At 48.4% G+C, this 18,675-nt stretch overlaps 1 protein-coding gene across 1 annotated transcript in view; it reads left to right on the plus strand.

Moving 5' to 3' along the window:
• NCBP1 (nuclear cap binding protein subunit 1) overlaps positions 1 to 18,675 on the plus strand; it is a 614,484-nt gene that overhangs the window by 252,938 nt on the left and 342,871 nt on the right. The window contains exon 15 of the mRNA XM_085636602.1: positions 16,569 to 16,672. Coding sequence (XP_085492728.1) covers positions 16,569 to 16,672 — 104 coding nt within the window. The remainder of the gene's footprint in view (positions 1 to 16,568; positions 16,673 to 18,675) is intronic.

Consider the following 18,675-nt stretch of genomic DNA (forward strand, 5'->3'; position numbering starts at 1 on the left):
AAAGCAAGGGGGGGACACACTCTTCAGTTATCCCACCTGGCGCAGGGCATCTGGAGATGGGCCATTCCGAGGAAGATATACCTTGTAGCAGAACACCTGCCAGGGGTACACAATCAAGTTGCGGATCTGCTCAGCCGGCAAACACAACAGATCCACAAATGGGAACTTCATCCTCAAGTTCTTCTTCCATTCTTTCACATGTGAGGACACCCAGAAATAGATCTGTTTGCCACACACCAATACGCAAAATGCCCAAGATTCGCATCCAGGTATCCACACTCATTGTCCAAAGGCAATGCTCTATAGATGAATTGGTCAGGCAAATTTGCTTACGCTTTTCCACCTCTCCCACTCATTCCATTACTAGTGAGGAAGCTCCAACAACATTCAGCAAGGCAACCATGGTTCACAACTCTGCTGGAACTATCGGTAGTACAACATCAAAAGCTTCACCTCTCACCCAAGCTTCTCACTCAGAGCCATGGAGAGATAAGACACCCAGATCCCAATCAGCTCAACCTTGCGATCTGGCTTCTGAAATCCTAGAGTTCGGCTACCTTAATCTCCCGCCAGACTGTATGAACAGTATCAAAGAAGCTAGACGCCCTACCACAAGGGCATGCTATGAGGCAAAATGGAAGAGGTTAGTCATTTATTGCTCACACAACAAAATCAACCCACTAGATGCTTCCATTCAAAACATCATCTGTTACCTCTTTCATCTCCAGCAATTTAACCTAGTGTATACATCCATAAGATTACATCTAGCTGCCATAGCAGCCTACCTACAAAACAGACAACATTTGTCTTTATTTAGGGTTCCTGCTATCAAAGCTTTTATGGACGGACTTAAAAGAATAATACCACCAAGAGCTCCACCCTCTCCGGTGTGAAATCTCAATGTAGTCCTCACCAGACGAATCGGTCCTCCTTCTGAACCTCTCCACATATGTGAACTACAGTTCCTCACTTGGAAAGTCGCCTTTTTAGTCGCTATCACATCTCTCAGAAGAGTGAGTGAACTCCAGGCATTAACCATACAAGAACCCTTTTTGCTGATCCATTATAACAAAGTGGTTCTTAGTACAAACCCAACATTTTTACCCAAAGTAGTATCTGCCTTTCATCTGAACCAGTCTGTTGAACTACCAGTATTCTTCCCTCAACCAGACTCAGTGGCAGAAAGAGCTCTACACACCTTAAAAGAGCCATACTTTCCTACATTGAAAGAACTAAATCCTTTAGGAAAACCAAACAACTTTTCGTAGCTTTCTCCCCACCTCATAAGGCAATCCTATATCCAAAACAGAAATTGCAAGGTGGATTGTAAAATGCATACAAATATGCTACCTTAAATCGAAACAAACTTTAACCATTCCCCCTAGAGCTAATTCTACACGCAAACTAGGGGCTATTGTGGCATTCTTAGGGAACATTCCCCTAGATGACATATGTAAGGCAGCAACTTGGGCCACACCACACACCTTCACAAAACACTATTGTGTAGATGTGCAGGCAAAACAACAAGCTAGTGTGGGCCAGGCTGTATTAAAAACACTATTTCAAACTACTGCAACAGATACAGGTAGCCACCGCTAAGGAGGATACTGCTGTATAGTCTATGCATAGTTTACAATCTTCAGCTCATATGCCTCGAACGGAAAATGCTACTTACCAGTAGGCATCTGTTCTTGGCATGTAGAGCTGCAGAGTTGTACACGCCCACCCGCCTCCCCGGATACCTCTATCTGTTCCAGTATTATCTTATTTAGATACATCACTCATGGACATCTTTCTACTTCTTACTACTCCATCGAACGCTAACTGGCAAAAACAATCTAATGATGGAGCCGATGCCCATGCGCATTGTCCACCGAAGGAGTCGTCACTGGTTTCGTGACAGCAGCCCTTCTTCGAAGACAAAAACAACATGCAGACATCTGAGCCCAACACCAGATGGCGATCTATGCATAGTGTACAACTCTGCAGCTCTACATGCCAAGAACAGATGCATACTGGTAAGTAGCATGTTCGAGGCATATGAGCTGCAGATTACACACTTTTGCATAGATCGCCATCTGGTGTTGGGCCCGGATGTTTGCAGTTTGTTTTTCCTCTTGGAAAGTCTTTGGAAGTCACGAGGTCGGTGACTCCTCCCTTGGATCGTATTGCGCATGGGCTTTGGCTCCATCCTCAGATTGTTTTTTTCCGCCATCGGGCTCCGATGTAATACTTCGCGCTCCGGTTTCCAGTTCGTCGATCGAAGCGGAATCCTCGCGGTATTGTTCAGATCCAGATCTCCTCAATCCCCTTCTCTTCGTCGACACATCTTCGATGCCAGTCGTCAACGGCGGCCTTCGGTCCTATCCAAGCTCCGGTCCCGGCTGATGGAAAGAACTCCATTCAAGAAGTGCCCTCGATGTGGGTCCAAATTCCCCCACACCGATCTTCATGAGGTGTGCAACCTCTGCCTCTCCCCTGAACACGAGGCTCGAGACTGTCCCGCCTGCAAGTCTTTCAGATCGAAAAAGACTATTCGAGATCGAAGGGCCAGACGAAACATGGCGCACTCCTCGACCTCCGTTCCAGTCGACATCTTCGAGGACGACGTCGAAGCTCCGGGACAGCAGCACCACACACCGAAGAGGACCTAGTCAGTGCTTCCGAAGCAGACGACTTGCATGTGGAGGACATTTCCCCGGCGCTGAGGGTCGTGAGTACTATACCCCCTCCCACACCCGCGCCGACACCCAAAAAGGCTTCGGTCACGCCTTCGCCTCCGGGCCTAGGCAAGACCAGAGACACTGCTTCAAACACCCCACCTTCGGGCCCGGTGAAGAAGCCAAGTAAGCCTTCCGGCGGCTCGGGCTCGAGCCAGCCTTCCAGCGGTGCCGAGAAACACACTTCGGCACCGAAAAAGAGACCGGCCTCTACCTCGACACCAAGCTCCGCACCGAAGTCCTCGGGGTCGAAACCCAGCACTTCCGTACCGATGCCATCTTCGGTACCGACCAAACCCCATACGGCCCTCGGCACCCACACTTCCACGCCGAAGCCCACCTCGGCACCGACCAAGAAATCGGAGGTTCCCAAAAAGCACGGCACGGACAAGCCTAAAGTCATCGGCCCCGAAACCATCGGCGCCGACGGAACAAATATTGTCACAGGAACGGTTTACACCGGATCCCTTGCAAAAGACACTTACCAAGGATCCAAAAACTGGACATTTGGCACTCTCTTCTAAAAAGAGACATTTCGACAAACCGGCTCCGCCTCCACCTCCAAAGAGGAAAGACTCTGCTACCTCCCCTTTCAGAATGCCTTCCCCCCACCTCCTCCACCCTCTCCACCTCCGCCTTCTCCACCCCCACCTCATCGCTCCCCGACCCCGTCTCCAGACGATGATGATCAGGGGGACCCATATTACGATCCAGGGGATGTGCCACAAGACCCCACCCCTACAGGATCCCCAGACCCATGGGACAACTATAATAATCCAGACATTCCAGACGTCCCACAAGATGACCTTTACCCGTCCAGGCCATCTCCACCGGAAGACTCATTAGGTTTCCACCACCTACTTCAGAGGGCGGCACATTATCACGGGGTAGAGCTACACACACTGACCCGGTAGAGGAGGATTTCCTCCTCGACACCTTTGATACCGCACATAGGTCTACCTCCATACTACCTATGCTTAAGGGGGTAATAAAACATGCGCCAGAGGTTTTTAAAGACCCAGTCATGGCTAGGGTCATTAACCCACGCATAGAGAAAGTACAAAGCTGCTCCCACAGATCCTGCCTATATCAAAGGGCCAGCGCCACTAGATTCCCTAGTGGTTTCCACTGCACGGAAGAGGTCAAACTCCCAGGCGTCGGGCGAAGCACCACCACCTGACAAAGAGTCAAAGCTACTAGACGCGTCAGGAAAGCGCACTGCGTCACAGGCAGCCAATATATGGCGTATTGCCAACACTCAAGCGCTATTGGCCAGATACGATAGAGCGCATTATGATGAATTAGAAACCATCATGCACCATCTCCCAGAAAAGTACAAAAATAGCGCCAATTAATTAATTCAAGAGGGTAAGACTATAACTAACACCTATACACTGTGCCTTAGACGCAGCAGACACAGCTTCCAGGGCCATTAACACTAGCGACCTCCTCCGTCTCCATGCTTGGCTGAGAGTTTCAGGCTTTAAACCTGGGGTACAGGCCTCCATCCTAAATCATCCCTTTGACCAAGAACATCTATTCGGCCCAAAGGTAGATGAGGCCCTCGAGATAATGAAGAAGGATACGGCGAAATCTATGGGAGCCCTGCAGTCACACCCTCCTAGGCGCTCCTATCGCCGCTCTTCCTTTCGGGGTATGGCTAGAGGCTACTCCTCAGATAGCGCGTCCACTTCCTACAAATCCCCTGCTCAATCCACCTTCACAAGGGGTTATCAAAGAGGCGGCTATAGGGGCAATAACAAAGGCAGAGGCAAAACAAATACCGCCCGCTCGGCCACACCGCCTACCCCCTGCCCCCGGCCTGCACCCTGGTCGGGGTCAGGCTAAAAAATTTCCTTCAGGTCTGGGAGACCATCACCTCAGACAGATGGGTGACCCAAATTATTCGCTCAGGGTACTGCCTAGAATTGACATCTATCCCCCCCCAACCCCCCCCCCCCCCCCCCCTCCCAAACATTCCACCCAGCCCAGGCAACGCCCAATGTCACAAGGACATTCCACATTACTAAAACAGGAGGTAATCTCGTTCCTACAAAAACAGGCAATAGAACAAGTCCCCGCCAATCAGAAAAATTTAGGGGTCTACTCCCTATATTTTCTGATACCAAAAAGAGACGAGACTCTACGACCTATTCTAGATCTCCGGCCTCTAAACACATACATTGGGACCATTTTCACATGGTAACACTTCAGGAGGTACTTCCGCTCCTCTCCCAGAACGACTTTCTCACCACACTGGACTTGAAAGACGCATACTTTCACATTCCGGTACACCATGCTCACAGAAAGTACCTCAGATTTGTAGTGGACGGGCAACACTACCAGTTCAAGGTGCTCCCATTCGGGGTCACAACAGCACCAAGGGTATTCACCAAGTGCCTAGCGGTAGTGGCGGTACACCTCAAAAGACAGCACATTCACGTCTTCCCATATTTGGACGACTGGCTAATAAAAGCCACGTCCTACAACCAATGTGTACATCACACCGCCACTACAATCCAACTACTTCACTAGCTAGGCTTCACGGTGAACCACCAAAAGTCCCAGCTAACACCATCCCACACAAAGCAATACCTTGGTGCCACCATAGACACCTCAAAAGCCATAGCCTACCCCAAATATGCCAGGATTGCAAGCATTCAGGCTTTGCGTCAAAGATTCATACCTCAACACTCTCTCCCAGCAAGAGTGTTTATGCAACTGATAGGGATGATGGCCTCTTGCATTTTCATAGTGACTCATGCAAGACTCCAGATGCGTTCACTCCAAGAGTGCTTAGCGCGCCAATGGAACCAGGCCCAGGGGCAACTGACAGATCTGGTGTTGGTAGACGGTCACACCCATCGCTCTCTGCAGTGGTGGAACACCACAAATCTTTCCAGAGGTCAACCGTCCCTGGACTCGGTTCCACAAATAATCCTAACAGACGCATCGCTCTCCGGCTGGGGAGCTCATCTATTACACCTCACAGTGCAGGGCACATGGACGCCGCAACAAAAGTTACTCCATATCAACCACCTGGAGTTACTGGCAATCTTTCTAGCCCTAAAATCCTTTCAGACACCGATTTTAGGCACGGCAGTCCTTATTCGCACAGACAACATGACAGCCATGTACTACATTCAAAAACAAGGCGGCACACACACTCCACAGCTCTCTCAACTAGCACAGAGCATATGGAGATGGGCAATTCCACACAAAGTCTTTCTCCTAGCCCAACATGTCCCAGGAGTCCAAAACACCATGGCAAATCTGCTCAGCAGACAGACGCAGCAGATCCACGAATGGGAACTTCACCCACAGGTTCTTCACCCGTTCTTTCAGATGTGGGGGCATCCACAGATGGACCTCTTTGCCACCCACGAAAACAAAAAATGCCCAAGCTTCGCCGCCAGATACCCACACCCATTGTCCAAAGGCAATGCGATATGGATGAACTGGTCAGGCAAATTTGCGTACGCCTTTCCACCTCTCCCACTAATTCCATTAGTGGTGCGAAAGCTACAACAGCATTCCCTCACACTGATCCTAGTAGCTCCAACGTGGGCCAGACAACCGTGGTACACCACGCTGCTGGAACTCTCAGTAGTACCACACCAAAAGCTACACCTCTAACCATGCCTCCTAACCCAGAACCATGGAGAGATCAGACACCCGGACCCAGCTCAGCTCAACCTTGCGATCTGGCTCCTGAGATTTTAGAATTTGGATACCTTAACCTTCCCCCTGACTGTATGAACGTCATCCGAGAAGCTAGACGCCCTACCACTAGAGCCTGCTACGCTACCAAGTGGAAAAGATTTGTTGTTTATTGCCATAACAACACAATCAATCCTCTGGACGTATCTATACAGCACATCATATGCTACTTGCTCCATCTACAAAGGTGTAACCTAGCATATACATCCATTCGGCTACACCTCGCAGCAATTGCCACTTACCTACAGAACAGACAGCACCTATCACTTTTCAGAGTGCCTGCCATTAAAGCCTTCATGGAAGGCCTGAAACGAATAATTCCCCCCAGAGTACCACCCTCACCTGTGTGGAACTTAAATATAGTTCTCACAAGGCTAATGGGACCGCCCTTCGAACCTTTGCATAAATGCGAACTGCAATTTCTCACATGGGAAACAGCTTTTCTTGTAGCCATCACTTCCCTTAGAAGGGTCAGTGAGATACAAGCACTTACTATACAAGAACCTTTTCTCCAAATGCACCAGAACAAAGTTGTTCTCTGTACCAACCCAAAATTCCTACCCAAAGTCATTTCCCCCTTTCATCTAAACCAATCGGTAGAATTACCGGTATTTTTCTCGCAACCTCAAACTGTTGCAGAAAGGGCTCTACACACGCTAGATATTAAACGGGCCTTACTTTACTATATCCAGAGAACACAACCTTTCAGAAAGACCAAACAACTATTTGTCTCTTTCTCTCCACCACACAAAGGCAACCCCATCTCAAGATCAGGGATCGCTAGGTGGATTGTAAAATGCATACAGATTTGCTACCACAAAGCAAAACGAACGCTATCTGTTCCCCCTAAAGCCCACTCTACACGAAAGATAGGGGCTTATATGACTTTTCTAGGGAACATCCCATTAGATGATATCTGCAAAGCAGCTACATGGTCAACACCGCACACTTTCACAAAACATTACTGTGTAGATGTGCAAACCAAGCAACAATCTAGTGTGGGCCAGGCTGTACTAAAAACACTGTTTCAAACCACTGCAACAGATACTGGTGGTCGCCGCTAAGGTTGGGAACTGCTATATAGTCTATGCAAAAGTGTGTAATCTGCAGCTCATATGCCTCGAACGGAATATGCTACTTACCAGTATGCATCTGTTCTTGGCATGTAGAGCTGCAGATCTACACACGCCCACCCGCCTCCCCGGCTACCTGCATCTGTTCCAGTCTATCTTATTTAGATACAACACACATGGGTTTCTTCACGGTTATTACTACGCTCCATCTTTCCCTGTTGGCAAAAAACAATCTGAGGATGGAGCCGAAGCCCATGCGCAATACGATCCAAGGGAGGAGTCACCGACCTAGTGACTTCCAAAGACTTTCCAAGAGGAAAAACAAACTGCAAACATCCGGGCCCAACACCAGATGGCGATCTATGCAAAAGTGTGTAGATCTGCAGCTCTACATGCCAAGAACAGATGCATACTGGTAAGTAGCATATTCCTTTCCTTACGTGCTCGCCATGTGACAAGGCAACCTAGACCAGTAAAAATACTAAATGTAAATCAAGTGATTTAATTCACTTAATTCATTCAAATTCACTTTACAAAGGATCAGCATTGAAATAACACATAATCTAGACAAAATAAATTCACCATGATGCAATCTGTATGATAATAAATACAATCCTATTCATAAACACATGAATTGCTAAATATTTATGGTGCTTATGCAGTGTCTCCGTTTTTTCAAGAGCAATATATCATGTATTTGTATTGCCACTAATACAGGACTGTTGACCATCTCTTCAATCAATAACAAAAAGGTTTGTATATTGTACCCCATATATATTGTGGCCAAGTGGCTATACGTAATTTAACTCGATTACTAATGGGCTCTTTAGATAAGGTGCATACACAACCAAATATACTGTCATATCCACATATGTTAAATGACATATAAAGTGTTTCCCCTGTGGGCTCATTTTGGCCATCCTAGTCTTGCGTACCAGAGTGCGCGTTACAGATTTTAAAGGCACATATACCCTACCCTCTGGTAATATTTCCATAATTGGTTCCTCTCATAACTGGCATTCAGTTAATTGCAATTAGCAAAGAGTGGTGTCTAGTAAGTGTCATGGTGCATGTGTCAAGTTCACACATTAAATATATATATATATATATATGTTCGAGGCATGTGGGCTGCTGAATTCATATCTGTGCATAGATCGCCGCCTAGTGTTGGGTCCGGATGTTTGCACGTTGTTGTCCTGGAAGAGTCTTCGAAGTATCCTTGGATAGGTGACTCCTCCCCTGGACTACAGTGCGCATGGGCATCCTCTCCATCCTCAGATTGTTTTTTTCCGCCATTGGGTTCGGATGTGCTATCTTAGCTCAAGTTAGGAAACTATTTGGTCGAGGCCAAAAGGCCTTTAGTTCGCGTCGGTACTGTTTATCGATCGGGTTTCGATAGCATTTTGTTAGTTTACTAACTTTCAGCACCGACTTCTTTCGACTTCGACGATGGAATCCAGGACGCCATTCAAAAGGTGTCCGGTATGCAATGCGAAGTACCCACACATCGACGTCCATCCGGTGTGCAACAAATGCCTTTCGCCGGACCACGACGAATCGACATGCATGGCCTGTGCCCGGTTCCGTTCCAAGAAGACTCTAAGGAACCGAAGAGCGGCGAGACTCGAGGCGCGGCACGCGGCACCGGCCCCAACAGACATCTTCGACGAGGCCGACGTCGAAGAATTAGAAGTCATACCCTCCAGTCCCGTTTCCGAACACGACCCCGGATCGGACGAGGGCGACGAGTCACTCTTCCACAGAGGTGAAGACGACACCGAGGTAGGAGACGACGAGGAGGCCTTAGGGGCCGAAGAGAGTAGCTCCAATGATGAACAAGGCCTACCTGTTCAAACCGAAGAAACACCAGCGCCACAGCCTTTGGCTCCGGTCGAGGGATCGCCTTCGGGCCTTACCCGAGACCCATCCCGTAGTTCTTCGGCCCCGCCCTCGGGCCCGGCCTCGGACGTTCAGCGGCAGCCATTGCTGCATAAGCCAGCTGGTTTCCCTACCACAAAACCGAAACCGAAAGCTGCTCCGGTTCATACGAAACCGAAACTGAAAGTGGCGCTGGTCGGATCGAGGCCTTCCACGCCTTCGACGCCAGCGCAACGCGTCGGCACCGACCGCACCAAGAGGGACTTCGGTGCCGAACTGGAATCGGGCGACATCGGAGTCGACAAACGGAAAAAGGCCATCGGCACCGAGAAACCTACTCGGCTACCGACGCCAACAACACCGAGGGCAATACCGCCTGCTTCGCCTCGCGTCGCTCCCTCGACGACGCCGATGCCTCACGTATCGAGGACGTCGACGGTGATCTCCACACCTCGACTCGAGGACCCGCCGGCACCGAAAAAATCCACGCCCGGCTCTACGAACCTGCCCGGTGCCAAAGCCTCAAAGACGCCCCAAGTGCGGCCTGCTGCGACCCAAAGCAACAAAACCACGGCGGCCCTCAAAGACCCGTCGGGTTCCGGCCCGATCGGAGCTCCAGCAACCTCTACGGGGCCAGCCAACATTACCTTCGGCTTGCCTCCGTCAACAATCCCGAAGATGTTCCAACTCAGGACACGGGTTACCCAGACTCCGGTTCCACCGGACGAGACGTCTCCGTCACGTGTCATCGACGCCGACACTGGCAGGATGATTCTCCACGACCGAAGAATAACTTCGGAACCGCCATTGGACCCTTTCAGGATCCCACTAAAAAGGAAGCTGCCTGTGGAATCAGAACCTCTCCTTTATGAACCGTTCCATTCCTCCTACCAGGATCCACACCGGTTCTCCCCCACACGCTCCGACACGGATGCATTGGAGGACTACATGGATGACCAAGCACCCTACCATGTAGACACAGACCCTGATGACCAGCAGGACCCTGATCAAACTTGGGGCGACCCTGCAGACCCCAGTGCACCTCTCGATACACAGGACCCACAACTCTATGGGGCAAAAACATCTCCCACGGAGGATACTGCGGCGTTCAACGCTCTTATTGAACGTGCTGCAAATAACCATGGGGTACAGCTTCACTCAGATACCATCGAGGATGACTTTCTAATGGACACTTTTGCATCCTCAGAAAGACATGTAAAAACTCTGCCAATGCTGAAGGGGGTCCTCAAACCAGCTAAGGACATTTTCAAGGAACCCACCAGGGCACGAGTGATAAACCCCAGGATTGATAAAAAATACAGATCCGCACCTGGGGATCCTACTTACATCAAAGGACAATTACCACTCGACTCCATCGTCGTAGCGAATGCTCGCAAGAGGGCACACTCGCAAACGACAGGTGACGCTCCTCCCCCGGACAAAGAGTCCAAGGTGCTAGAGACCTCCGGCAAGCGAGTTGCCGCCCAGGCTGCCAACATATGGCGCATAGCCAACACTCAAGCGCTCCTCGCTCGCTACGATAGAGCGCACTATGACACATTGGAGCAACTACTCCAACATCTCCCTGACCAGTTCAAAGAAGGTGCAGAAATTCTTATCAGAGAGGGACAGCTACTCACAAATGCTTCCATCAAATGTGCACTAGATGCTGCAGACACGGCTGCCAGGGCCATAAACACAAGCGTCATGCTGCGACGACATGCCTGGCTACGAATCTCAGGATTCAAGCCTGAGGTACAAAACAACATACTGAACCAGCCCATCAACCCCGACTATTTATTCGGCCCAGAGGTTGACACCACCCTCGAGAAGATAAAGGACACGGACACTGCAAAGTCCATGGGCGCCCTCCAAACTCAGTCCTTTCGGAGCGGCTCCTTTCGTCGCCCCGGAAACAAGGGGGCAGGTAGAGGACAGGGGTCACAACAAACGTATAACAAAGGCAATACACAGACCACCTACGATAAAAACACCCGAGGTGGATATCGTGGCTCCAGTACAAAGGGCAGAGGACGTGGCTACGGCAACACCAGGTCCTCCCCCAAGAACAAGCAGTGACGCCCTCTCCCTTCCTCCCGACCACATAACACCTGTCGGGGGAAGACTACAAAGGTTCCTGTCCACGTGGAACTCCATCACCACGGACAGGTGGGTCAAAGATATTGTAAAATACGGTTACTGTCTGGAGTTAACCTCCACTCCACCCACAATACCACCAAGAAACCGTCCTATGTCCTCAGAGCACTTAACGCTCTTACAGCAAGAGGTGCAAAGTATGCTTCTAAAAGGCGCTATAGAGGTCGTCCCCATCCACGAGCAGGGTACGGGGGTGTACTCCCTCTACTTTTTAATTCCAAAGAAGGACGGGTCGCTCAGGCCTATATTAGACCTCAGACCCCTGAACCAGTACATTCTTTCAGAGCACTTTCACATGCTCACCCTACAGCAAGTCCTTCCGCTTCTCAAGCAGGGAGACTTCCTAGCCTCACTGGACCTCAAGGATGCGTACTTTCACATACCCATCCACCCCTCACACAAAAAATACCTCCGGTTCACTGTTCAGGGGCAGCACTATCAGTTCAAAGTCCTTCCCTTCGGCGTGACAACAGCGCCCAGGGTTTTCACGAAGTGCCTAGCTACGGTGGCAGCACATTTACGGAGGCAGCATATACACGTCTACCCCGACCTAGACGACTGGCTCGTTCAAGCGAAGTCAGCCCAGCAATGTGCAAGCCACATGTCCCGCACCATTCACCTTCTTCACAGTCTGGGATTCTCACTAAATTACCCAAAGTCCCATCTCCAGCCCGCACACGTACAACAGTACCTAGGTGCGACTATAGACACTCTGGCGGCCACAGCTCAGCCAAATTTAGTGAGTATCAACCGCATACAACTGCTGATCTCCAAGTTCAAACCCAATCACTCGCTTCCAGCGCGAGTGTTTATGCAGTTGATAGGCATGATGGCCTCCTGCATCTTCATAGTCCCGCACGCGAGGTTACATATGCGCCCACTTCAGGAGTGCCTAGCACGTCAGTGGAATCAGGCTCAAGGACAGTTGAAAGACCTAGTGTTGGTGAGCGGTCGGGCATACAACTCTCTGCATTGGTGGAATCCACAAAACCTTTGCAAGGGCCGACCGTTCCAAGAGCCTGTTCCGCAAATAGTACTGACAGCGGACGCGTCTCTCCAGGGATGGGGAGCTCATGTACTCCACTACACAGTGCAGGGACTATGGGCGACACAACAGAAGAAGATGCACATCAACCTTCTGGAACTGATGGCAATCTTCCTGGCCATGAAGGCATTCAAAGTACATCTGTGCAACAAAGTCGTGTTAATCCGGACGGACAACATAACTGCCATGTACTACATACAGAAGCAGGGAGGAACACACTCTCCACAGTTGTCTCATCTGGCTCAGAGCATGTGGAAGTGGGCCATTCAGAGGAACATGTTCCTCATGGCGGAACACCTCCCTGGCAAGGACAACCAGATGGCGGATCTGCTCAGCAGACACAGCCACCAGATGCACGAGTGGGAGTTACACCCATCAGTACTCCAACCGTACTTCCAGCAGTGGGGTCATCCAGAGATAGACCTATTCGCGAAAAGCGAAAACGCAAATGCCAAAGCTTCGCCGCCAGATTCCCACATCCGCAGTCGCAGGGCAATGCGATATGGATGAACTGGTCCGGCAGATTTGCGTACGCTTTTCCCCCAGCGCCGCTGATACCGCTGGTGGCTCGCAAACTACGACAACACTCCCTGACACTCGTCCTAGTTGCTCCCACGTGGGCACGCCAGCCGTGGTACACCACCTTCCTCGAACTTTCCGTGGTGCCGCATCAAAGGCTGCGGATCAAACCCGCGCATTTGACGCAGAACCATGGAGAGGTTCAGCACCCAGATCCGCAACAGCTGAACCTGGCGATCTGGCTCCTGAAGTCCTAGAGTTTGGCTATCTCAACCTGCCACCTGACTGTATGGACATCATCAAGGAGGCCAGGAGACCCACTACCAGGGCTTGCTATGCAGCCAAATGGAAAAGGTTCGTCATTTATTGCGGTAATAATGACATCAACCCGCTGGACGCATCCATCCACAACATCATCTGTTACCTCTTACACCTATACCGATGCAATCTGGCGTACACCTCTATACGTGTCCATTTGACCGCAATATCAGCCTATCTGCAAACCAGGCAGCACCTCTCTCTATTCAGAGTGCCTGCCATCAAAGCATTCTTGGAAGGGCTCAAACGAGTCATTCCACCTAGTCACCCACCGGCTCCAATGTGGAACCTCAACTTGGTCCTCACACGCCTGATGGGTCCACCCTTTGAACCTCTACACTCATGCGAGATTCAATTCCTTACCTGGAAAGTGGCCTTCCTAGTAGCGATCACTTCCCTAAGAAGAGTTGGTGAACTCCAGGCACTAACCGTTCAAGAGCCATTTATTCAGGTTCACGCCAACAGGGTCGTACTACGTACCAACCCCAAATTCATGCCCAAGGTAATATCGCAGTTCCACATGAATCAGACTATTGAACTGCCCGTTTTCTTCCAAAACCCACAAACTGTTGCAGAAAGGGCACTACATACACTAGATGTACGGAGGGCCCTCATGTACTACATCGACAGGACTAAACCATTCAGGAAGACAAAACAACTGTTCGTTGCCTTTGCCCCACACCACAAAGGTAACGCCATCTCCAAAGCAGGGATAGCCAGATGGATAGTTAAGTGTATCCAAATTTGTTATCAAAAGGCAAAACGCACATTAACTATTCCACCACGAGCCCACTCAACACGTAAGTTGGGGGCTTCCATGGCCTTCCTAGGAAATATTCCCCTGCATGATATATGCAGAGCAGCCACATGGTCCACTACACACACATTTACAAAACACTATTGTGTAGATGTGCAGTCAAAACAGCAGGCAGCTGTAGGACAGGCTGTTCTCAAGACACTTTTTCAGACCGCTGCAGCTGGCACGGGTAGCCGCCGCTAATAGAGGGCACTGCTATGTATTCTATGCACAGATATGAATTCAGCAGCCCACATGCCTCGAACTGAATATGCTACTTACCAGTATGCATCTGTTCTTGGCATGTAGGGCTGCTGACATTCATATCACCCTCCCTCCTCCCCGGCGCCTGTCGCAGCTGCAGCTCTCAGAATTACTGCAAGCATGGTCATCACTTTCTGTATCTACTCCATCACTGCCACAATGGCGAAAAACAATCTGAGGATGGAGAGGATGCCCATGCGCACTGTAGTCCAGGGGAGGAGTCACCTATCCAAGGATACTTCGAAGACTCTTCCAGGACAACAACGTGCAAACATCCGGACCCAACACTAGGCGGCGATCTATGCACAGATATGAATGTCAGCAGCCCTACATGCCAAGAACAGATGCATACTGGTAAGTAGCATATTCAATATGTGTGTGTGTATATGTTTACTACAGCGGAAAAAAAATATTTTTCACTGTAAAAAAACAAAGTTAAAAGGGACATTATAGTTGGGTGGAAATGTCTATTAAAGCATACCATTTTAAGCTAACAAGGCCACTGAAATTAACCAACTATGGTTACCTCAAGTAAATAACTTGTGTCCTAAAGGAACTATAACTTGTGCCCCCGCCATACAGTGTTGTCATCAATGATGGTATTTCAGATGCGGCAGTGATATTATCAGTGATTTCACAGAACATGTTACAAATGTTGTAATATAGGAGGTAATTAGCAGTGCATTGCCCAGTCAAAAAGTAATGTGACCCCAGGTCTCTTATGTAAAAGGGGGTGGGGCGGTATCTGACATTAGAGGTAGGGTATGCCTAACCCTGCCCCTTATGTCCCCACCACAGGATAGGGGTCCGAGTTCCCATGTCCTTAAATGGCTGCCGCCACATTTTTGTTGATGTGGCAGCCAATCAGATCTTATCTGGAGATTTGTATGCTCCGCATATCCTCCGAGGCTTGACAGATCACCCCATAGCTTTCCCGGTAGTAGGAGCTGAGGTGGAATCAGACTTTTGAAAAGTTTCATGAACATTCATCAAACAATGCCAAAGTTATTAACAAACGCACAAAAACATATTTCTTATGGAAACATGGACGTAACTATAACTATCCAGTGGCAACCGCCACTGGGCAATAGAGCTAGAAATGTATAGCTATATACATGATCAAGTCATACTACCCCTGAGCACTACACATCCCTAAATAGTCTTACTAAGCCCGCTATGCTACCTGTCCTAAAAAGACATAACCCTTTACTACACCTCAGCACCACCTATCCCTAAACCCGAAAAAACCTTTTATTGCCACTATGCACATCCCTGAAATCTAAAACATCACTTGCTATCAGATAAATACCACTCATCCCTGATCCCTAAAAACAGCCTTACATTACCTATACAATTGCAACCATTAAATGCATTATAACTGTAATGTGTTGTAACATACCTCATTGTAGTGGTAAATGTGTCATAACTTTGTTATAGTGGTTATACTTTCTTGTTGATGCATTGTCATGGTCACCAACTGAGTGGGAATGTGAAATTGAAAGGACACGGGGAGCTGTAGGCAGACTGCTTTCAGATAAAGTGAGACCTCATTAACTAGGCTGTCATACCTGTTGAGTGACTAGTAGATGGTTAGCTTCTTTCATAAATCTGAGCAGCTTGTGAAATGAAACCATTCGTTAAGCAGCAATAACGCTTGTGTTGAATAAAGTCATACAATTTCAAGACATTAAAACCACATCGCAAGAATTTCCCTTCAATGACGATGCGACCCACCAAAAGGGCCCCCCATCCATAAAAACGTTAAAGCGCTTGGCTTTTTCTTTCTTCCTTGCTGTGCCTGCAACTCATTTGAGATGCAGCTGGACCTATCCTGACATGCTGTATACATTTATAGTGGAGCACATTAGTTTGGGTAGGACTTTTGTGGGTGTATGCATGGTCCATTGCACTAAGAGCTTTACACAGCTTTTCTGTTGTATTGCTGCTTGGCTCAGATTTCACAAACTAATGTGAAGAAGCATATGGTCTAGAATTTGGGCTATCTAAGAATCTTAAACTTTTTGTTTTGACTTTGGCCCAGCTCTTAGTAAAATGCTAGTTTAATTTTTGCATTGCAGACTCGCTTACCACCAACGCATTTTGGATATTGTTCCTGCTTCATTTTCTGCACTCACTCCAGCAAGCCCAGTTTGCACTTACAAATATGGAGATGAAAGCAACAGTAAGTAGCAAACCTTTTAGACAGAATTTTTGGCTTCAATAAGTTTCATTTTACAATGTCCCAAGTTCTTAAATTGTGCCAATCTACTTTTACAATTCTGGGTTACACTGTGTGGATCTTGGAGTCTGGTATTTCCGATTATAACCCTTTCCCCCCGACACACACCTCCCTCAGGTTTCACAGATTATCTGGAATAAATATCCCTTATATTAATAGGGAGTACTATTGCAAATTTAATTGAAGGAAACTTATAATGTAATGTGCATTTTCAATTTTAATGTTAGATTTAGAATTTCCCTGCTGTCTGTTGGTGGTTGAGAATCTAAACTGACAGATTCTTGTGTACGATGTAAGTAACCGGTCATAGTGGTTGCATGCTTCAATACGCTTACGAATTTAGGGCACCCTTGCGTAAATACCTTCATTATTGGCTTTACATCCACAAAGTGACTGGTGTCTTACATGAATCCTTTCCATAGGGCCAGCTATAAATGAACAAATCTCTTTTGCTAAAGGTGTATTTTGAATGCTTGCGGGGGGGCCTCGATTGGAGCAGGGATTAGTCCAGTGGACCACTACAAGTTCATGCCTTGGTTTTTCCTCGGTGCTGACTGTTGGAAGCTGGCTTTTTATGTAGGGTACCAAAATGAGATAAACTATGTAGAAAGTCCAGGTAGCCTTTACTAGCTTACAGGGCTTAAATTATTAATCCCATATGCTCTTTTGTGGTAGTGTGTGCGAGTATTTTTCTTTTAATATTCTTTTTATTTGCTTTTCTCACAAATTGTACAACAATAACATGCAGTGCAAGACCTTCCATTTAATCTATTATTCATTTCAAAATCCTAGTATGCTTCTTGAAGTCAAAGCCCGCTAATACATTGTCTGAAGCAGAAATAAGTACCCGTTTACAATTACCTTAGAGGGTGTTACACCTCAGCACTCAATACATGACTACCCTATACGTCACATTCTTGGACACAGCATCTTTATGGATCTGGTATACAATTTTGTTATGTTACGCATCTACCGCATCGGCCGATTGTAACCAGTTCACAAAGGGTTCCCATATATCCCTAGGGCGGGATCGTGTTGGCAGCAATTCCCAATTCGTTGTCAGTTGTGCCTTACAGTATGTCGCGCTGGCAATCAACTACCTAGTCGTGGGAGGTAGGGCCACACCCCAGTGTATGGCTACGTGCCGCTTTGCCAGTAATAGGAGTATGTCAGGCAGTTTGCGAAGTTTAGGTGGCACTATTTCCAGGACTCCTAGCAATGCGATCAGTGGCGTGTGGGGGAGAGTCAGCCCGGTGATGGCCTTAATATGACCAAATATATTGATCCAATAATTTGCGATTGGTCTACACTGCCATGCCAGATGGAGGAAGGTCGGCCGGGAGGCCCGCACCTCCAACAGCGGTCATCCTCACGCAGCCCCATCTTATGTAGTTGAATGGGTGTACGATAAAGGCGATGGATATACTTAAAGTTGATGAAACGGAGACGGTAATTTGGCGACAGTCGTTCCATCAGTTTACAGCTACATTCCCATTGCTTGTCCGTAATTCCTACCCCCCCTGCCTACCCAGGTCCTCCGAGCGGTTGGGATGATAATTGGATGTTTTCTGGGTGCCGTTATAAATACGAGAAATTAGTTTCCGCCCTGATTCCACAGCTAATATGTTCTCCAATGCCGGCAACGTTGGTGGTTGCTCAGGAAATGTGGGCAAAAGTTTTTTGCACGATGCCGATAATAAGTTAACATATCCAGCGCTTTGGGAGGTGTGGGATCGCACATTTATTGTAATGTGAGAAAAGTATCTGCAGGGTAGAGATCGCCTCCTTTCTTTATATTATGCGTGGACGTGCATTGATGTGTTCTGGGCTCCAGATGCGGAGGGAGAAATGGATTGTTTGAGAGGGGCATGGATGGAGCGTATAGTATATCCAATTGTGCCCGTTTTCGGAGAACCGCCCATTCCCATCTTAGAACTTGTACAGTG

Source organism: Triturus cristatus, chromosome 2_1, assembly GCF_964204655.1.
Source record: "Triturus cristatus chromosome 2_1, aTriCri1.1, whole genome shotgun sequence".
Taxonomy (NCBI): Eukaryota; Metazoa; Chordata; class Amphibia; order Caudata; family Salamandridae; genus Triturus; species Triturus cristatus.